The sequence below is a fragment of the Bacillus rossius genome, chromosome 1 (assembly GCF_032445375.1).
Source record: "Bacillus rossius redtenbacheri isolate Brsri chromosome 1, Brsri_v3, whole genome shotgun sequence".
In the NCBI taxonomy this organism is placed as follows: domain Eukaryota; kingdom Metazoa; phylum Arthropoda; class Insecta; order Phasmatodea; family Bacillidae; genus Bacillus; species Bacillus rossius.
This window is the reverse complement of record NC_086330.1, coordinates 238,418,709-238,439,097: the sequence shown is the minus strand read 5'-3', so window position 1 is coordinate 238,439,097 and position 20,389 is coordinate 238,418,709. Positions and strand designations below refer to the sequence as shown.

At 43.0% G+C, this 20,389-nt stretch overlaps 1 protein-coding gene across 1 annotated transcript in view; it reads right to left on the bottom strand.

Annotated features, from left to right (window-relative positions):
- The window catches only part of LOC134546236 (zinc finger SWIM domain-containing protein 4-like), a 451,294-nt gene that overhangs the window by 140,632 nt on the left and 290,273 nt on the right, over nucleotides 1-20,389 (bottom strand). Inside the window, exon 2 of the mRNA XM_063388904.1 lies at nucleotides 12,590-12,698. Coding sequence (XP_063244974.1) covers nucleotides 12,590-12,698 — 109 coding nt within the window. The remainder of the gene's footprint in view (nucleotides 1-12,589; nucleotides 12,699-20,389) is intronic.

Sequence of the window (20,389 nt, the reverse complement as noted above, 5' to 3'; positions counted from 1 at the left end):
GACCCGGTAAAAGATAATTCTCTTCTTACAACAATTTACAATGATGTGAAAAAAATTGATCACAGGCAGTCTAAGGCTCTAGTAGGCAACCATGAACGGATTACGAAAAATAGGAATTTATTATGGGTCTCATACGATTTGTAAGGTAGCGAAAGTATGCGATATTTATCCTCAGACCTACCACTCGTCGGACCTAGATGTAATGAACACAAAGGCGGGTTTTATTCAGAAGAACTTCAAATGACGAAATATCGAAACACTTATTTGATTAATAAAAATCTATTAGAGACTTCCGACACATCTTTAAATCAGATGGATTGGATTTCCTGAAACGATAAAATCTTTACTAAACCAAAGTGGTGTGGAAGATTAAATCAATGGTTTCGATGTGAACTCGCCTTAACTAACTGTTGCACAGCTGGAAGGATGTGAGGGTAGGGTAGCCTTCGAGGCCTCGTCTACATGGAATCATTCGACTTTCTGGCTTAGCTATGGCAGCACCAACTTTGCTTTTGTTCGGCTACTTTTTTTTTTTTTTTTTTTGCTTTAGTTCATCACCGCCAAGTTATGTACTCGTTTCGGAAATTTCGTCATGGCAGGAGTATAATTACTATCCAGGTTCTGATCGAGAATTGATCCCATTTAAGGTTCACGAGTATCAGGGGGTGGAACTAGAGGAGACCGCTTTCGAGCTTGATGACCGGGCAGCCACCATGATGGCAGAGAACCCAGGCCAGGATGGCTTCGTAATTTCTGTACGACGTCATCCTGGCCTTCCTCGAGAATTTGCAGAACACTGAGCTGATCTGGCATGTGTCGTTTTGCCTAATTTTAGGCAAAATGCCGTTAGGCAAAACGCCGTTAGGCAAAACGCCGTTAGGCAAAACGCCGTTAGGCAAAACGCCGTTAGGCAAAACGCCGTTAGGCAAAACGCCATTAGGCAAAACACCGTTAGGCAAAACGCCATTAGGCAAAACACCGTTAGGCAAAACACCGTTAGGCAAACCGCCGATAGGCAAAATGCCGTTAGGTTAGGTTAGGTTAGCTTAGGTTATGTTAGGTTAGGCTATGTTAGGTTAGGCTATGTTAGGTTAGGCTATGTTAGGTTAGGCAAAACGCTGTTAGGCAAAACGCTGTTAGGTAAATCGCCATTAGCAAAATGGCGTTAGGCAATGCGCTGTTAGGCAAACCGAGGTTTTGTCATCATAGTAACATTTTAGGCAAAACGCCGTTAGGCAAATCGCCGTTAGGCAAATCGCCGTTAGGCAAATCGCCTGTTACTCAGCTGATCGAGGAAGACATTTGAGGGAAGGCCCACAAAGAGGCTGTTTCTGATGTGGAAAACAGAATGGGGGAGTCCGAGGTCTAGGACATTGCATTATTTCTTTTTTTTTGTAAATGTTTACTTTAGGTTAATTTTTTGTGTGGGAAAAATTAATTTAGTTTGGTTCGTTACAACAGATTCAAGTGAATTCTGGTTATGGGTTAACCCACTTGGGTGCGATGTTATTTAGCAATAAGACAGTATTGTCTTAGCAGTAATACTGTCTTACTGCTCAAAAATGACGCATCTTGCTCAGTCTCAAATCTGAGTAAAATCTTACACTTATTTGTACGACTAGTTGTAGCAATATGCTACTAGTAGTGACATAAATATGAGTACAAGGAGAGAGGCCAATTTGGAAGTTACTTGTAACCGGTAAATTGCCTTTATGAACTAGCTTAAGAGAATTAATTTTCAATATTCCAGCCTGCTATGTACGTTACTTTTAGCTGGTAAATTGCCAATACCAAGAACTTTAATATTAATTTTCAGTACTCCTTGGCTTGCGGGCCGCGGGCCGGCATGCCTCAGGTCTGTTTGAAAGGAGACCTGCCCTCTCGCATGGACCCTCCATGCACCAAGGCTGGGGTTCAGAACTTCAACACTATAGCCTCTTACCACACTGGCACTACAATAACTTACCCAATTATTATGACTATAGCTTAAGAGAAACTTGTAGTTGTTTTATATGCATACATATTTACAATTAATAATATTTAACAGACCTTTTTTAACACTACATGATTATGACTATAGGAAAATATAATAAAATATTTAACACTTCATAAGTAATACTTACCAATATACCTTATTTAACAGATTTAAAACAAATTGATTATTTTTATTCAGCTAAAACAGAAACATTTTAATACTATAACTACACCTTTTTAATAAGAGGAATACCGAAAAGAATAAATTGAGGCTTTAAATATTTTAAATACTCTAAACAAATATTTTAATGAGAGGAATACTGCAAATAATATTTAAGCCTTCGCTTGTCTTTTAATACTTAATAGCAGATGCCATGGTTGTCGATATTTTTTTTAATTTTTAACGTGGTGCCTTTTACGTTAAAGAATTTGGTACCAGCAACTAAATCTATAAAAATTGTTGGCACCCTTAAGCATTTAAAATAATTAGCAAATTATATGATTGTCAGTATTACATTTTTAATTTAAACTGGGGACCCTTTAGTATTTAAACTCACTAGCATACGATATGGTAGTTGATGTCTTTTTTTAATTTGAATTTGGCGCCCTCTGGTGTTTGAATTTGGCACCGCCGACTAGTACTAAATTCGTCTCGCATGTCAGTGTTTCTCACCTTTCTTAAGGCTTAGTAATTGCCTGAGTAATGAAACTTTTGTTTGATATGTTGTACAGATAGTCACTCTTTTATGTGGGATGTGGGATGCGGGATGCGGGATGCGGGATGCTCACTCACAATCACAAGAGGAGGGCTTTGCTAGACACCAAGGAGAAGGAAGTAGGTCTTGTACGATAGTCATTCTCAGCCGTCTCAAGGCATATTATTTGACTGAGTAATGGATATTTTTTGCTTGAATTCCACCTGATAAAAATATTGTAAGTGCTGATTTAGTAACAGAAATTAACTATGTAAATGAAATTGCCAATACATTTGTTTGTCTAATTACTAAAAAAAAAATACATGCAGGAATATTTTTCTCAGGAATAACCAAAAACACACGGAAAATATCAGTAGAAGTCTTGCTAGAAATAACCAGGAGCACACGAAGATATCAAACATAATATTTACACGAATAATCAAGAGCACGCTGAGAAAACCAACAAAAGTCTCGTAAGAAGCACACGGAGAAACCATCAAAATACTGTCAGGAATAATCAGAAGCACATGGAGTAAACAAAAAAAAATACAAATATTCAGGAGCACACAAAGAAAACTTACGCATGTTTTCCAAATTCAAAATCAGCGAATAACAAAGTTTAAAGAAAATATATTAATAAAAATATACAAAATAATAAACAACCTCTTAGAGCTACTGAAAATTTCATTTGTTCAGCAAGGATATAGGTCTAGAACAAGACCGAATCATTATTAATTAAATTAATTTGTATGTTAATTTGTGTACATTTTAATTTAAATTTTTTGCTTTAAAATTTTTCCCTGAGGCGATTACGTATCTATGTAGCAAGCTCGAATCACTGTGGCATGAACAAAACCCTGTAGCGAAATCATATCCCTGTGGCATGAAGGTAACCCTGTGGCGCAATCGTATCACTGTGGCATGAACGTATCCCTGTGACGAGATCGTATCCCTGTAGGAAGAAAGTATCACTGCAGCATTAACGTATCCCTATGGCGAGATTGTATCTCTGCAACGAGATCGTATCCCTGTTGCGAGATATTATCCCTATTGCGAGAATGTACACCTGTTGCGAGAATGTATCCCTGTGGCGAGATCGAATCCCTGTGGCGAGATCGCATTCCTGCGACGAGAGCGTATCCCTTGTTGAGATCGCATCCCTGCGACGAGATCATAATCCTGTGGCGATAACGTATCCCTGTGGCAAAATTGAATCTCTGTGGCATGAACATATCCCTGTAGCTAGATTGTGAATCCCTGTGGCATGAACATATCCATGTGACGAGATTGTAAACTTTTGGCATGAACATATCTCTGTCGAGAGATCGTATCCCTGTGGCATGGAATGTATCCCTGTGGCGATTGCATACACCTGCGATTAGGTTGAACCCTTGTGGAGAGATCGTATTCCTGTAGCGAGATCGCATCCCTATGCTGTATCCCTGTGGCTAGATCGTATCCCTGTTGCGAGAACGTATCTCTGTTGCGAGAATGTATTTGTGGCGAGATCGTATTTCTGTGCTGTATCCCTGAGGCGAGATAGTATCCCTGTTGCGGGAACGTATTCCTTTTGCGAGAATGTATCCCTGTGCTGTATCCCTACGACGAGATCGTATTCCTGAAGCGAAATGTATCGCTGTGACGAGATCGTAGCCCTGTAGCAAGATCATATCCCTGTGACGAGATCGTATCGCCGATGTCGCACTTCCCTTCACTCGCGGAACTCTCCGAACTCTCGGAACTCACGGGATGGCCGGCGTCACTGTTTATATATTTGTGGTGCCCTTCTCAAATCGACGTGAGCGGCTGTAACGAGTTGCGTCATCCCGGACTGACCCGATGACTGAAAAATCGAGAATTGCGACGTTTATTCATGCCACTCCACACAGCGGCAACTTTAAGCCCGGAAATCCCAGGACGCTAAAGGTGATAATAGCCCTCGGCGTGACGATGCGCGGGGAGAGGAAGGGGAGGAAGGTAGCAACGACCATTGCAATCCTCCTGGTAAGCGTGTTGTGCTTTACATCAGTGGACGGCATGTGACACACCGCGGGACACCAATGGCCTGGCACTCCTTACGTCAGTGGAGGGCACGTGGCACGGTGCGTTATGACAGTGGCCGTGCAGGGTCACCAACCAACTCCGAACTTGGCATGTATTGTGGTCCTGTCTGCGTTATTAACACTGCCCCCTCCTTAAACCTGTTCGTCCCGAACATGTAACACATCCCTTCCAGCATATTTCCTCAATCGGTCCAAATGTATCACTATCATCCGTCCCCTTTATCCTCTCAGGATGCGGTAGACCACATCATTTAGCCACTTCAAGATTTCATACCGGCTTTACCAAGCTGCTTAAATCTTAGGGCACCTTCCTTTGCTTCGTTGTGGGTTGTACAGCCACACCAAATCACCCTCCTGAAATCAGGTTGAGTTAGCCTTCAGGTCGTAACTAGTCTTCAATCGATTCATCGCTAATTGAAGATTTTTGCGGACTTCTTCACGTATAAGTGCAATTCGCTCCTCTAGACGATTCACATAATCAGTGGTGCTGGTCGGCTACCTGCGAGGACGACCGAACTTGATATCACAGGGCAGCCTCAAATCCTGTCCAAACACCATACTCGCCTCGCAGGGGTCTGACCAGTGAAGCCAAGGATGGGAGACCTATATTCAATCAGGAACAACTGTATGTGATGATCCCAATAATGTTTATGCTCGATCAGAATCTTGGCAAGGTGTTCCTCAAGAGTTCTGTTGTACATCTCCACCATGGCATTGGACTGAGGATGTAGAGCCATAGTCCTGGTTTTATTTATTCTTAGTAACCTACGCACCTCCTGAAATATTGTCGACTCGAAATTGCGTCCTTGGTCTGAGTGGAGCTCTATTGGTACCACAAATCTGCAAATGAAATTGTTGATTACTGAATCCGCAATGGTAGTGGCTTCTTGGTTAGGAAGTGCACAAGCCTTTAACCACTTACTGAAGTAATCCACTGCTACCAGAATGTACCGATTACCATCTTTAGTCTTGGGTAATGGTAGCGATGTTGATGGCTATCCTTTTAAAGGGGGCCCCTACATTGCAGGCCCTTATTTTTCCCACGACACGGTGTTGTGGCCCCTTTTTAGCCGAGCATGCTTCACATTGTCTACACCAAGTCTCCACATCCTGGCGACACCTCAACCAATAGTAGCATTGACAGATCTCGACTAGAGTTTTGTTCACCCCTAGATACCCACCAGAGGTACCATCATGAATTCATTTCAACACTTCTGCCACTAGACTCTTTGGAAGGAGTAGTTAAAAACTATTTTTCCACTTGTACTCTCCCATGCCCTAATTAGCAGCCCATTCACCATCCTCAAGGAATCCCACTGTGCCAAGTAAGCTTTCACAGCCCTTTAGTCACTGGAGATCTCATGCCATATTAGACATCCAGCACAATTCTAGAGACAACTTATAATGGGTGCCAGGTCAGGATCTTGCCGCTGTTCTTTCAAGCTGGCATTATCCCATTTATCTTATGCTTACCTGCTAGTTATTGTTGTTCACCGAACATTTTCTATCCCCTCATTTTTCTCCGCCCTATTGCAATGGTTGTAATCTACCTTGCAAGGTCTTCGGGAGAGTGCATCGGCATTGCTTTGAATTCGACCTCTCCTCTGTTCTATCCGACAATCATACTGCTGTATCTGTTCAATCCACTTAGCAAGTTGTCTCTATGGATTCTTGAACTGTAGTAGGCACTTAAGTGCGGTGTGGTCAGTGCGTGAAAGTGATTTTCTTCCATATAAATATTTGTGGAAATGTTGCAGACACTTCACTACAGCCACAAGTTCTCTTCGCGTGATGCAGTAGTTGCGTTCAGGCTGTGACAAAAATTTGTTGTAGTATGCTATTACTTGTTCATTTCCATCTTGAACCTGGGACAGTACAGCACCTAACCCATATCCGCTTGCATGTTTGTCTAGGATATAATCTCAACGTTATAGTAAATTCTTTGATAATTTTTGAAATTTTTCCTGAATTTCTACCTTAATAACTACAGATTTTCAAGGTGGCAGATAAGACGCCTAACAAGATAGCAGGTGCCCTGGAAATAAATATTACTGCACTCTAGTGGGTAAAAATTAAACTAATATGGCGGCAGCGCCCTCTGGCAGACGAAAACATATGTCGGCAGCGGCCTCCAGCAGACGAAATCAAGATGGCTGGCATGGCATCATACTGGCTGACGTAATATCTGCCTTGACATTAGTGGTGGGAGGTCAGTCTACCGGTGGCTTCCATGGAGGAAGAATCCGTCGCCATTTTAATCGATTGATTTTGCCGCGTTCCAACACAGTACCTTTTTTAATTAAAATTTAATAATTTTTTTCTTTTTGATTTAATTTTTTTTCTTCGAATTTCTAGCTCAAAAAATACGGAATTTCAAATTGGCGATCTTAAAGAGAAATGACACGTTTCTAGAATCCAAGATGGCGGGTGTAGTTAAGCAAGAGTTAAAAATTTTAATTATAAGAATTTTTTAATTTTTTAAAATAATAAATTACATGTTTATTCTCTCCGGAAATCGAATCGAGTACTGGGATGGATTGAGTAACTAAACATTTGAAATATACCTATATGTATATGTGTATATATATATATATATATATATATATATATATATATATATATATATATATTATTGGGAATTTTTTCTGAATTTGTTGGTCAGAAATTAAAGGATTTCCAGTTTACGGTCAAGATCAAGGACGGTTCAGGGCGGTTTGCTTTTAAGATTGTAAAGCCACTTTTAGGATATTTATTTATTTATTTATTTTTAGGTATTCCGAATTCCTAATTTTTGAATTTTTAAGGAATAAAATGGGAAATTTTCCCTTAAAATAGGTAAATGTCTAGGAATTTTGAGTCATTTAGACACCAAGATGACCACCGTGACGTCAGAATTCAAGATGGCGGACTCCCACACCACACCCTGCACCCTGTTCCTAGAGCCCCTTTCCTATACTACTAATGATTCTTGCTATGAATAACATTTACATAAGATTTTATTTTCGGTATACGCCACTGGTGATTACACTATATGTTATAATAAACCTCAAGAACAGGCTGAAAGATGAATGTGCAAACACATAGCTGATTTTTACTTGTTTACTGTGTGTTTGCATATTCATTTTTTTTTGTCCGTTATTAAAATTTCTTAACAGCAAAGACGTATGTAAAAAAAACATTTTAAATAAAAATTACAAAATGTTAAAATATGAACTGTAACCCGGGCTTTGAAGCAGAATAAATGTAAACCTACAGTAACGATAAGCTGTGAGGGAAGTACACACGTCGGCAGCGCAGTGCTGCGACCTGGCGGCCAGGTGAAGGTGGCGGAGCTGGCGCCGAGGTTGTCGCCATGTTCGTGACGCGCCTCCCACAGGCCATCAGCGCCGCCCTGTAATCTGGCGGCGCGCCGACAGCGAGTGTCGCCCCGCGGGAAGCAGCACACGGTACCCGCTTTCACGTCAATCGTGCATGCAGGATACCACGATAGAAATTTGTACCGTACCCATAACGTCTGTATCGTCTCGCCCTAATAACGTCTTAACTATTAGCCTCCGAAACTCAATTACGGTGTCGTTCCTTAGCATAAATAGTCTATACGCCCTGAGTTCGCGTCGCGGAAGATCCCAAGGGTGGAGTAGCGTTAGCCCATCAAAACTGGTGCTCTCGGTCCTTTCAGTGAAACCCAGACTTCGTAGCGAAATAGATCCACTCAACAAATAACAAGTGTGATACGGACAGTGCTCCTTTGTACAAACTTATGGTGCGTGTGCAAAAAAAACTTGACAATTTCAGTTTGTGGACCTCAGTCCGCACAGCAGGAACTGCGCATGTGGTCGGGGACAGAGTCGAGCCGAGCCGAGCCGAGCCGAGCCGAGCCGAGCCGAGCCGAGCCGAGCCGCGTCCCCGAGGAACTGCGGGTCGCGGTGTCAGCAACGTAACAAAAAAAATGCAACAACGATTACCGAGAGTGAGAAGTGGGGCCCCCAAAGTTCACCTCCCCCTCCCCGCCATAGACTGCCCCATCATGAGCGTCACGCTCTGATGAATCATCGCCTCGAGTGTAGCGCCACAGGGCTGACAGCCAATGGGAAGCAGCGCCGGCGGAAGTCGGTAGGGGCAGGAGGCCACGCGGAAGACATGGCCTCGCCGGAACAGTCGTGGACGAGCAGCTCAAAAAGGGCGGGGAGGGGGTGTCACTGAAACAGTTTGAGGACTGCCAACCTCGGTACACCATCACAGCACGGGGCCCCAGCAACACGTGGTTCAATGTCACGTCATCAGACGGCCGGCTTTGTCAAGGCTCTCTCTCGCTAAGCCCGTGTGTTCGTTCACCTCGACCGACTGACGCTCTGGGAATAGTCGCGAGGCTATGCTTGATGTACTTGTAGCATGTCTGCTACAGCCCTGGCCTGGATAAGGTTTAGGTTGGCAGAAATGGTAGATTTTTTTATAGTTATTTTTTGGCCTGCCTGGTAATAGAAGTTATTTTGATTTACGTTTGTTATATTTGGTTTAACGTAAAAAATATATGAAACTGTAATTTTATTTAGTCTTCTTAATTTGTTAATTTTAATGGACTTTAGTTATTATATTGGTCTGGAAGGTTCGAGAGCATCATCGATTGTATCGCTCCGCGGCGAACGCACGTGGCGGAAGAGCTGTGGGTCTGACGTCAGCGGACATATGGAGTGGGTGTGACGTCAGGGGACGAGTGATCGGGAGTCGGCCTGTGGGCCTAGCCGATGGCGGACGTGTCGAAATAAAGCGGGTTGGGCGTGGTGATGCTTCCACTACGAAGCGATTATGAACGGCTTGCCCTTTAAACGGTTGGGGAAGCCGTATACGTAGGACGTGAGGGAGCGATGAAGAGGTTGGTGAATATCGCGAGCATGTTTTAAGGAGGAAATACGTGCGTCGACGACACCTCCGAACCAGCATGACGGGAAACTCGTCGCAGCAGAAAATCGCAACTACGGCAACGTCTAATGGTGATGGTTCGCCATCATTTTACGCTCGTGAGTAACTGAGTGTACCAGGTGACCGGACTTCTCGACGTGGAACGCAAGTAAGTGCCAGCCATGCCACCGCCCCATTGACCCTTTTTAGTCGCAGCAAGAAATGATAAAGCGTGGATTTTCCAAATTTAATTAACTTACTACGCAATCTGATTGTTTCAGCAGTTGGTTACTTTCCGCGTGCAAAAAAACTATACTCGACAGACGTTGAAGTGAAAAGACCGTCAGCGTTAGACAATGACTTAAAGTGTGAAAGGCCTTTTTGTTTTAAGCCAAAATTTTGGAACTAGATAAATTTTTAAGATATTTATCGGGATGTTAATATGTGTTAATATGTTGTTACATTACGCTTATCAGATGCAAAAGTTTATCCTTTAATATTTATAGTTGTACTATGCCTGGCGCGTCAGAGGTTGTTTTGATATGTTATATATATATATCTATAGTTAATATTTTGTTTGGGGTATTATATTAATTTTTCGGAGCTCCGAAGTATAAGATCAGAGTATACCGTTGGTAGTAATTGATGAAGTATTTTGTATATAGTTTAATAGAATTTTTTTAATATAATACAGTATGTATTGGAAGTGGTTCGCGCCGATTTGTGAGAAATCCTTTTATGATATACTTATCTAACTATTAAATGGTGCCTTATAAATTTCTCATTTTTTTTATAACTTGCTGTCCCCTCTCACTGTTCATAATCTTACTAGTAGTGTTGTTGTGTCTGCTATCTGTTTGGATTCAAATATTTTTTTTGGGGGTTTTCCTGCGCTCGCGGTACGAGTCATTAGAGCCTTTTTACGGTGCGGCGAGGCGCGGGAGTTGTACGTGTTGGCTAGGGTCAGGGCCAAAACGTTACATACTCCACATAACAACTTGGAAGAACTTTACCTTTGACCATTCTTTTTTGCCTTGACTTCAAAAATGCCACAAATGATACAAAATTCGATAAAATTGAACCAACATTCGCAAATATTCGCCAAATTTTCCAATTCTGGCAAAAATAAAACCAACCAAAACTTTAAAAATCTAAATACATTCAAAAATTCTTTGGGGGGGGGGGGGGGCGCGAGTCCGTGGTCGGGGGGGGCGCGCGAGTCGCTAGGGGGGGGCGCGAGTTGCGGGGGGGGGGCGCGTGTGTGTCGGGGGGCCACGAGTCGGGGGGGGGGGGGGGCACGCGAGTGGGGGAGTGCGAGTCGGGACCTGCACGAGGTGCCGCAGGGAGGCGAGTACTCGTGCAGAGAAGACCGACATCGTGTCGGGGCGGAAGCGGCGAGCAGTCACGTGCAGGAGGATCGGCCAAGCCGGCAGCGAGTGCAGCTTCCACCCCCGTGGTCCAGGGGAGCCCATCTCCAGCCACTTCCCGCCAGGCGAGTGGTTACTAAAATTCGTCTGCTTCTCTGGCGGTGGAATTTATCGGACTTAACTGTCGGCAACATGATATAGCGTATACGAGTCAGTATTGCTGACTAGTGTAAATGTAGGGCCCTGATCTCGCTTACTCTTGATAGTGATTTAGTAATCCCAAGCGAGTAATAATAGTTTTTCTATACTTCATTTTTTTTTCTGTTAACGTTTTACGATTTCACAGTTTATTTTAATTCACTTGTTTTTTAAATCATGTAATATCATGATAGTAGCTTATAATGTAAATAATAAATAAGAGTTATGTTTCATTAGTTCGGTTTTGTATATAATTAACTTTGGTTATGATATGTTATCAGGAAGTTATGGACCGGTGACCGAGCAGGGAACTGCGAATACTGGAGCTTCCCAGCCCCTTTGTTTATGAGCAGAGTACCATTGATTGTGAAGTGTAACAATATTATTTTTGTGGGTAATGATAATTACCTGACATTCTGTTGTGCTTATTGCCGACAACAACTTGTCCCGCTGTTTGCAAGTCCTTGTTGGCCTGCCAAGCATAGTTTTCAAGCGTAGAGTGCCAAATGCCAGACCGTCAGCTGCAGTGACGTCCACTATCTTGTGAGCCATCTTGGCTTCCATATTGAAAAACCGTAATTATTTTGCTAGAAATTCGGGGAAAATTTCAAAATTCATAAAAAAAATCATAAAATATTTTACTAGTTGATTCTATCGATTCCTGACCTTAGGTCCTTGGATTTAATTAATCGTTTTTTCTACGAAAAATGACTGTGAACGTGATACCTGCTCAGCTAAATAAATATGTTAATCTAAATCACTATGCCTAACATGGAGGTCGTATACAGTAAACATTTTTAATATTAGTGTGTCAACTACGCGGATATAAACAAAGCGTTCCAAACCAAGAAGTCTAATTTATCGATATTTGGAACACCTTTCAAAAAGGTCCTGTACTAGATCAGACGTGTAGGTCAAGCGACCAGAACCAAGAGGCCTTCATCGAATCTTGTTATATAGTTCAAACAATTATGTCCTATTTCAAGCAGACAAGACCAGAGTCTTCGAAATGTCAGACCTATACTGTATAGATAAAATCTATTACCAGAAAAAATATCAACATACTAGGCTTCTTTTACGCCTACTACAGGGCCAAGAAACTCAGAAAAATGATTTACGCATACTACAGAACCCACCAGTACTGAGTACAGACTTGACTACGCACAATCAAAGATAAGGACGTACATTTCGTCGAACATTCGACAAAAAGGACGCACATTTCGACGGAAAATCAGCTCTGTAGGCTACGCTCCCATCAGTAGGAAAGTACGAGCATTTAAGGAAAAAGACGTACATTTTGGTCGAACATTCAGCCCGGCAAGATGCGATAGCAGGATACGGCCACATGTGGCTCCATGTGGCTGCAGGCGGCGAGGGGAGAGGCGAGACTCACCTGTCGAAGCTGACGGACACCTTGTACTTCTTGTCGGGCTCTGGGACGTACGAGGCGGAGGGGGGTCCGCTGGCGCGCGGGGTCGACACCACGCCGCTCAGGTGGAAGCCTGGAACAGCCGACACTCACTCTGAGCTTCTGGCTTCGACACTCTTCACTGCTGCTTCACTCTTACAATGGACCACAAACATCCACACTTACAACATATCTATTTTACATGCTCCAGAAACACACTGAATATCTTAGAATAAATTTTAGTCACAAATAAAATGACTGCAAATACGAACACAATAAGCGGGCATCGAGACAGTAGCCACAAGAACAGTAAATATAGAACACTAGGTTGCCCTTTTTTTTGCAGTATTTAGTATTTATTGTCTAGTCGTTATCAACTTTGTGTGTTCGGCTGTGCTATAGTTCCCTCCCCCCCCCCCCCCCCCCCAAGTTCCTTCCACAGAAATCTGAGTTGTCGAAGCATCAGCTGTTACGATGGCTCGTTCTCCGTGTGTTCACTGCTGAGGTTATGTGACGACCTGCGCAAAGCTAGCTCGAGTCTCGACCGGGCCGTCCTGGGCCGTACACCCCGTGCTTCTCCGGCATTCACTCCAGGGAACACTCCTTACTACAGCCTGTGCCTGTGAACCTGTCTCAAATTAGACAGTCTCGAAAGTAGTACCCTCAACTGTCACTTGCAAAATGGATTGAGCCAGACCACTATGTCACTCAATATATATCAGGACATGGGAACTTCAAACATAAATTGTTTACAATGAATCTGGTACAGGACCAACTATGTGCAACATGCGAAGTCCCAGACACAGTGGCACATGTATTGTATGACTGCTCAAAAACACAGGATGTCAGGGAAAGGTATGCGGGACACCCTGAATTGGCTGGCCTAAGACTGACGAACATAGACAGTATGCTACAGCAAAGGAATAGATTCAACATCTGGCGAGAATATGTGCGTGAAATCAGCAAAAGACTGGAGGAATTTGACGTATGGATGGCAACTGAAGGACAAGTCAGGGAACAAGATGGGGAGTGAAACATGTCTAAAATATGTATGGCCATTTTCCTGGAAACCAGTTTGTTTCGTCAGGGAAGGCAGAACCGCTGAACCTGTACAGAAAATCATCCGAGAACAACGTCGGAGAACAGATCATGAATACGCAAAACTTATAGCTGAACTGGATGAGAAAGACCCTAGACAAAGGGAAATCATCTTACATCAGAAAAGACAAAAAGAGTTAATGGATTACGAAGTCAATGCTGCACCAGTTGTTCAACAGCAAGAACTTCCAGAAATACATCAGGTGGAAGGACCTAGTCTAGATCCAGCTAAGATCTACGCCAAGCTTGAATATGACCTGAGAATGTCAAGACTTGATGAGCCTAAGATCCAAAAGGCTGCCATCGCAGTGGTACTTCGCAGTATGGATGGAGGGGACAGGATCAACTTCCCCAATATGGACGCTGTCGACAGGCATATGCTGGCAAGGAATAACATCCCTCTGGAAATCGAACAGTTGAAAGAGCTGTTGCAAGTAAACTTCGCAATACTAGGAATAAACATCGATTTCCTAGACCTCAAAAGGCAAGCTGAAATGACCTATGGTCGATTCGTGTTTGACCATACACAGCCTTTTAAGGGTTACAGTCGATTCGTGTTTGACCATACAAGCCTTTTAAGGGTTACAAGCTCGTTAAAAGGTTGTAGAAAGTATTTCAGCAAGACAAGCCAAATTCTAACACGAACCGGAATCGACAATTTTAGTCAGCTGACAATTACTGGCTGTTTTTACCACAGAAGATCTATTCAGGGCATAATAATCCTGAATAGGAATTTTATAAGACGTGACATCAAGATTTTTACAACAGAAGAAAGAACAAGAAAGACAGGAAAGGAAACAGAAGCAGGAGAAGGGAAGAGGCTGCGGGTGCAGCCAGAAGGCACAAGAAAAGAGTTTTAACATGGACAAGTCAAGATGGAAAAGATCGAAAACCCAAAGAATGGCGGTGGGATCAGTGCCCGCGCTATGTGACTGCATTGGGTACAGGTAACCGTCCCAATGCAGAAACATGCGTGAGATCCCACGTGGCTTGACAAGTAGTGTTTTTAAACAACCACCGCCGTGCAATCATCTTATGCGTGGACGCAATAGGACAAGGAATATTTACACATTGACAAAGCTTTATTCTGGCTGCTGGCACGGCGGTGAACAGAATAGATAAGCTGTTTTTGGTCGAGGCAAGAGAATGGTGAATACCATTCCAACATGGCACATAGAACATCTGAGGCCAACATCCAGATGTCCAGCGAGACACCAGCTGTCATCTGGATGAAAAGAAGAACAGTTAGTGCTCCTGGTATACCCTAACGGGTTCAGACCTAGGAGGTGGAGGTGGTGAGGCTTGGCCGGGCTTCGGCCCGAAACAACTTGTCACTTGCAAAGAAACACGTGCTATTTGTGAGTAAACACTAACATCCTCATTAAGTTATCTATAAACACCGCTGACGTAACAATAGTGGCAGAAGAGTAAGCGGACAAATGGTGCTACTGGTGAGAAGTGTACAGTAAGGGACAAGTTGCGTGGTACAGAAGTATATGCCATCGCCAATTCCTTCACGCTCTCCACGAGATGCCGTGTGAGGACCTCGCTGGACAACAAACATTAACACAATTAAATTTAAAAAACAAACTAACCTAAACTTTGCTAAAAATTTAACAAATTGGAAATCTTACTAAGGTATTTATTTAGCCAATAGGATGTTAAAACATGAAATATTTTATCCTAGTACATTTTTCAGTTAGCCTGGATGCAAGGCACGTTACAGTCTAATCTTGAGCATTCGTTAACAGATATGATTGTCGTAAGTGGATTCCGAATTGTTTAAACTAGCACTTACTAATCTACGTACACAGTACTTATACCTCTTGACAGCTTGTCAGATTGATGTAGATATTTTTGTTTTCAAATTAAGTCATTTTGAGGCCAGGTGGTGGAGCATCCAACCACCTCTCTTGCCACGGTGATCCGTGTTAAGTTCCCGGCGGGGTTGATCCAGTAAGAAACGTGACGGGCGTTTCCGCAAGCCATTGCTTTGTCCTTGTCATTGTCTCAATGCCCCCACACACGATCAGTCCGATCTGAACATTCGGAACTTCCGTGCGTCAGCCAAGGACGGTGAGCTGATCAGTCTGAACTGACGGACTGCGGAACTGATAGCTTTCCATCAAATCGGACTGTGGGCTCGAGAACCCTCAGTCCGAACTGCCACGTGTGTAAACAACGCCTCGCCAGTCCAAACAATCAATCCATCAGTTGAGTGTCATGACAGACATATTTGTTTATACTCTGTGGTTGCTTTGCTATTTCCCCCTTTTTTGCAACTAAAAATGCAACTGCAATTGCAACATAAAAGTTTATTTCATATATCACGATGAAACGATACATTCAATAGCAACAGCAACCACAAGACTGATAGTGTGTGGAGAAGGCTTCAGTTCAGTCTAAACTGTCAGTTCTGACTGTTCCGTCCGAAGTGAGCACCTCAATTCAATCCGAACTGTCAGTTCGGACTGAGCAGCCTGGACTGCCTGGGACTGCAGCGGACTTCTGACCACTGGGGTACTACTTGTGTACTGGTGGTACTAGGATACTTGCAGTCATGCCACGATCCATGTCACGTGCGTGATTACGTCCCCACAAGGCCCCTGACCGTGTAGATTCTGGAGATAGGTCATCGTGTTTTCAAGGTCAACGTGCCCCATTCAACTACTGGATTAGTCAGCATGTCTCATCAGTGTTCGAGCTACCAAAAGATCCAACACACATTCACCCCAGAGCTGAATAGGATCAAACCGGCCTTCGTGCTGTAAATAAAACATGTTGCAAACTCCTAAATGTTCCAGTTTTAACATCCTTCAAAAAGATAATGAAATGATTTACCCAAAATAAAAACATTTAAATAACATACCACAATTTAGTAAAAACCTATGCCATTAAATAGTCTTAATTTCATAATTACTGATAAAGCTTTCATTATTTAATAGTTCAATTTACCAGAATAAAATAAAATTGAGGCATCATGTTTATACGGATTGACAGTTGGAGTCAGTTTGCGTTGAACGAAGCCTTTGGGGGCACCGTGACGTGACAGTGACAGCTGTCTAGCTCGAACAGGACTGAGTACTATCATGGTACTGAGACGGCGTAGGGAGAGTTGTTTTCCCCATCTGTACAGCACCGTCCAGTTAAAGATACATTAGAACCAGTCTGTAATAACTGTACCAGATCACTAATTTACCTTCAACGGTGACAAGCTACCGGTAGACCATTCTGTACGAGTGTTATTAGCCTTTCAATTATTCATTGTTCAAACAAAAACTTTTTATCACTGCGCACACAAGTACAAGTGCAAGGTTTCAGTATGTTAATATGTGACATAAACTTTAAAAACACACACTTGGTCCGTAGTTCTACACAATTCTTCAAGTCCAGTTACAAAAACACTTAAGAGCATTGGACAATGTATATCTATTAGAGGCATTCGCTACATTCGGGCGTACGCACACAATATTACAAACTATTAGACTAATTTCCACAAAGCTGAAAATTTAAATAAAGTCAATTTGTTTCTCTTTTGATATTCGAGCGAACTCTTAAAAGAGAATTCCATTATATCTGTAATATTTAAATATGAGAAGACAAAAGCTCGTGAAATAATTAGATAATAGTAATACTTTTATGTTCATGCACTAAGCCTCATCGGTATCTTTACAACAGTTCAAGAGAATTTTCTGGTCATAATTTTAGTGGAAATAGAGAGGAGAGAGGGTAATCTTATTAAAAAAAACTACGAATGCTTTAAATAAATAGTCGTTTACTGTTAAGCTGGTCTCTAAAGAACAAATGATTTTACAGAAACTACGGGAATGGTGCTGTCTCCCAGTGTTCTTCCACAAAAATGCACCAGCGCTTTCTTCCTGCTAAATACCACGTTGTCGCGCCTGCCAATCCGCAGGTAGTCAATTTGCACAACACGCTCGTTGGTCGCGTTGCCTACCACCAAGGCGTAAGCAACAACGAGGATGCTGGTGGTCGAGCACGTTTTTATAACTCTCGGTAGAATAAAAAAGAAAACCCTTTAAAAATATAAAGAGGCATCCCTGAGGAGACCTGAAGCCCCGACAACAAAAGCAGTTAAAGAGCACTTGAACGCAAGTTCGTGCATGTTTCAGAGACGCAGGCCTCGACTCCAGCCGCCTGGCTGGACCACGAGCTCCCAGAGTGCGGGCCAATAAGGGCGATACTGGCTCACTCATCACGCCCCTCTTCGCCTCTACGCGCCATATTCGAGTCGATAACCACCTCCATGTGACTTCAAGCGGTGATCATATAACGTCATGGTGGAATATTAAAGATACTTGACTATACCATTTACAATACCGTGACTACAATTGCTGATATCTAATTACGCCCGTAAAAACACCCATTTTTATCATTTCTCACTGTCCAAAAAGTAAACGTTATAGACGAAACCATGGAACGAAACTTGTGCAATGGCTCTTAAATGGTTTTCGTAGAGACTTTTAATAAATGTTCAGGGGTTTGTAAATGGCGCATAAACAACTGGAGATATGACCGGCGCGGCGTCTGGCGACAGCCCTCTTCAAGCCAAGATTCAGCCAATCAGAGCTGACACCGGCGCCAGACATGGTTCCCGCCCTCCTCGCGTGGCGAGAAGAGGAGCTTGTCGACTTCTTGCCACGAAGCGCGCGAATTGTTAACACGTACAGTCTGGGTCCTGTAGCATGTCTCAAATTTAACAGTCTAAAAAGCAGTATCCTTCTGTGACTGTTGTTGTAAACAGTGATTGTAAACAACTCCATGGGCTGCCAGTGCTCGTCAACAAACACAATGTGAGGTTTTGCAAGGGACAGTTGGGAACGGGGTGCCACAGAGGACTGTCACACGTGAGACAAGTTACGCGAGCCAAACTGTACCAGTCGCCCTCGTCCACTTGATGCTTGTCGCCCTGACTCGGCTAGTGTAACTTATCGCCTGGACGCAAAGCTGAACCCGTCCTCCCCGAACGGAATCGAAATGAATTAACTTGATGAAGCTGCGCAATAATCTGAGGAATACAGTGTGTCTACATTGCATCAGCTTTTTTGCGTCTCATAACCTCTCATTCAATATTGTTTTCATCATCTAAAAGGACATTATAACCAAGTTATATGACATTTTTATAAAAGCAAAAACTCTCTTAATTTCAAAATGTAACAAATATTTATAAAAAATCGAAAAAAATAAACACATTGAGACAGCCCGCACATTAACTGAAGCCAGAACAGTGAGCCCAGGAGTAAGTTGTAACCACGTAAGATCGGACAGATACGTGTTGATATTTTTTTTATCTCTCAGTGAACTGACAGTTTTCACTTCAGGTTAGTGTTTAAGACGGGTTTATAAATTTCTCAATGAACGCAGACACGCAACGACGCAACACGAAATTAATGCAAGAAAATTTCGGTCGCTTATAAAGTATGAAATAACGTCACAAACACTAAAACTACACTAAAACAAAATTATTCCTATGGCTTCTTATAAATCGTGTTAATTATTAAAATGTGTGAAATTGTCAACATTCAATTTAAAGTATCAACTACTTTCATCCAGCAAACGTTTAGCCAAAAGAAGTAATTCATTTAATAAAAATAGTATTGTAACCTTCCTTAACACATAACATAAACGCCTTTAAAAGTTTTTGTAACACTTCTATTTTCATATGGAAGGCACAAACGCAAGTATAAACGAAAATATTTGAGTTGGCAGATGCTTGCGTCTGTTTTTGCGTCTTGCGTAGTTGATAACCGGGTATTTCAAAACATAACTACTTTACATTTTGTGTCTTCCTTAATTGATTTTTTTCCCCTTAGTTTGAGACGAACTTTCGTTTCGTGGGGTCAAATTGCAACTTAATTGCGTGTTTACCTTATATTTCAAATGAAATGAAATTTTTACCAAAAATATTCTGTCTTAATAAATATTTTTCTTTACATATCAGATTATCATCACCCAAGCCAGTCTCGATATTACTGTTAATAAATTGGCAATACATATTTTTTTACTTTTTATTTAAATTTACCATTTATATTCATATTAAAATTCAATAAAATATGAACTAATTAATAACTCTAGGATCCTGGATACCGTTTCAGTTACCTCGCATAATTAATCTAAAATAATTAACGGTCTAGTAGAAAGTAACACCTTTGTTAAAAGGGGAATAATTTAAAAAAAACGTTTATTAAAAGAACAAGACCCAGTCTTATGTTTGACCCATATTAATGAAACTTCGTGAAGTCAGCATTTTAAAATGCAGTAAATGCGAACTGCTGACGGTATCGTTGCCACTTGTGTATATCTGCAACGCTCCAGGGGGACTCGCTGCCAGCAGGGCGCGGGCAGGTCGCGGGCAGGTCACGGGCAAAGCGCGGGCAGGTGACGGGCAGGGCGCGGGCAGGGCGCGGGCAGGGCGCGGGCAGGTCGCGGGCAGGTCGCGGGCAGGGCGCGGGCAGGGCGCGGGCAGGGCGCGGGCAGGGCGCGGGCAGGGCGCGGGCAGGGCGCGGGCAGGGCGCGGGCAGGGCGCGGGCAGGGCGCGGGCAGGGCGCGGGCAGGGCGCGGGCAGGGCGCGGGCAGGGCGCGGGCAGGGCGCGGGCAGGGCGCGGGCAGGGCGCGGGCAGGGCGCGGGCAGGGCGCGGGCAGGGCGCGGGCAGGGCGCGGGCAGGG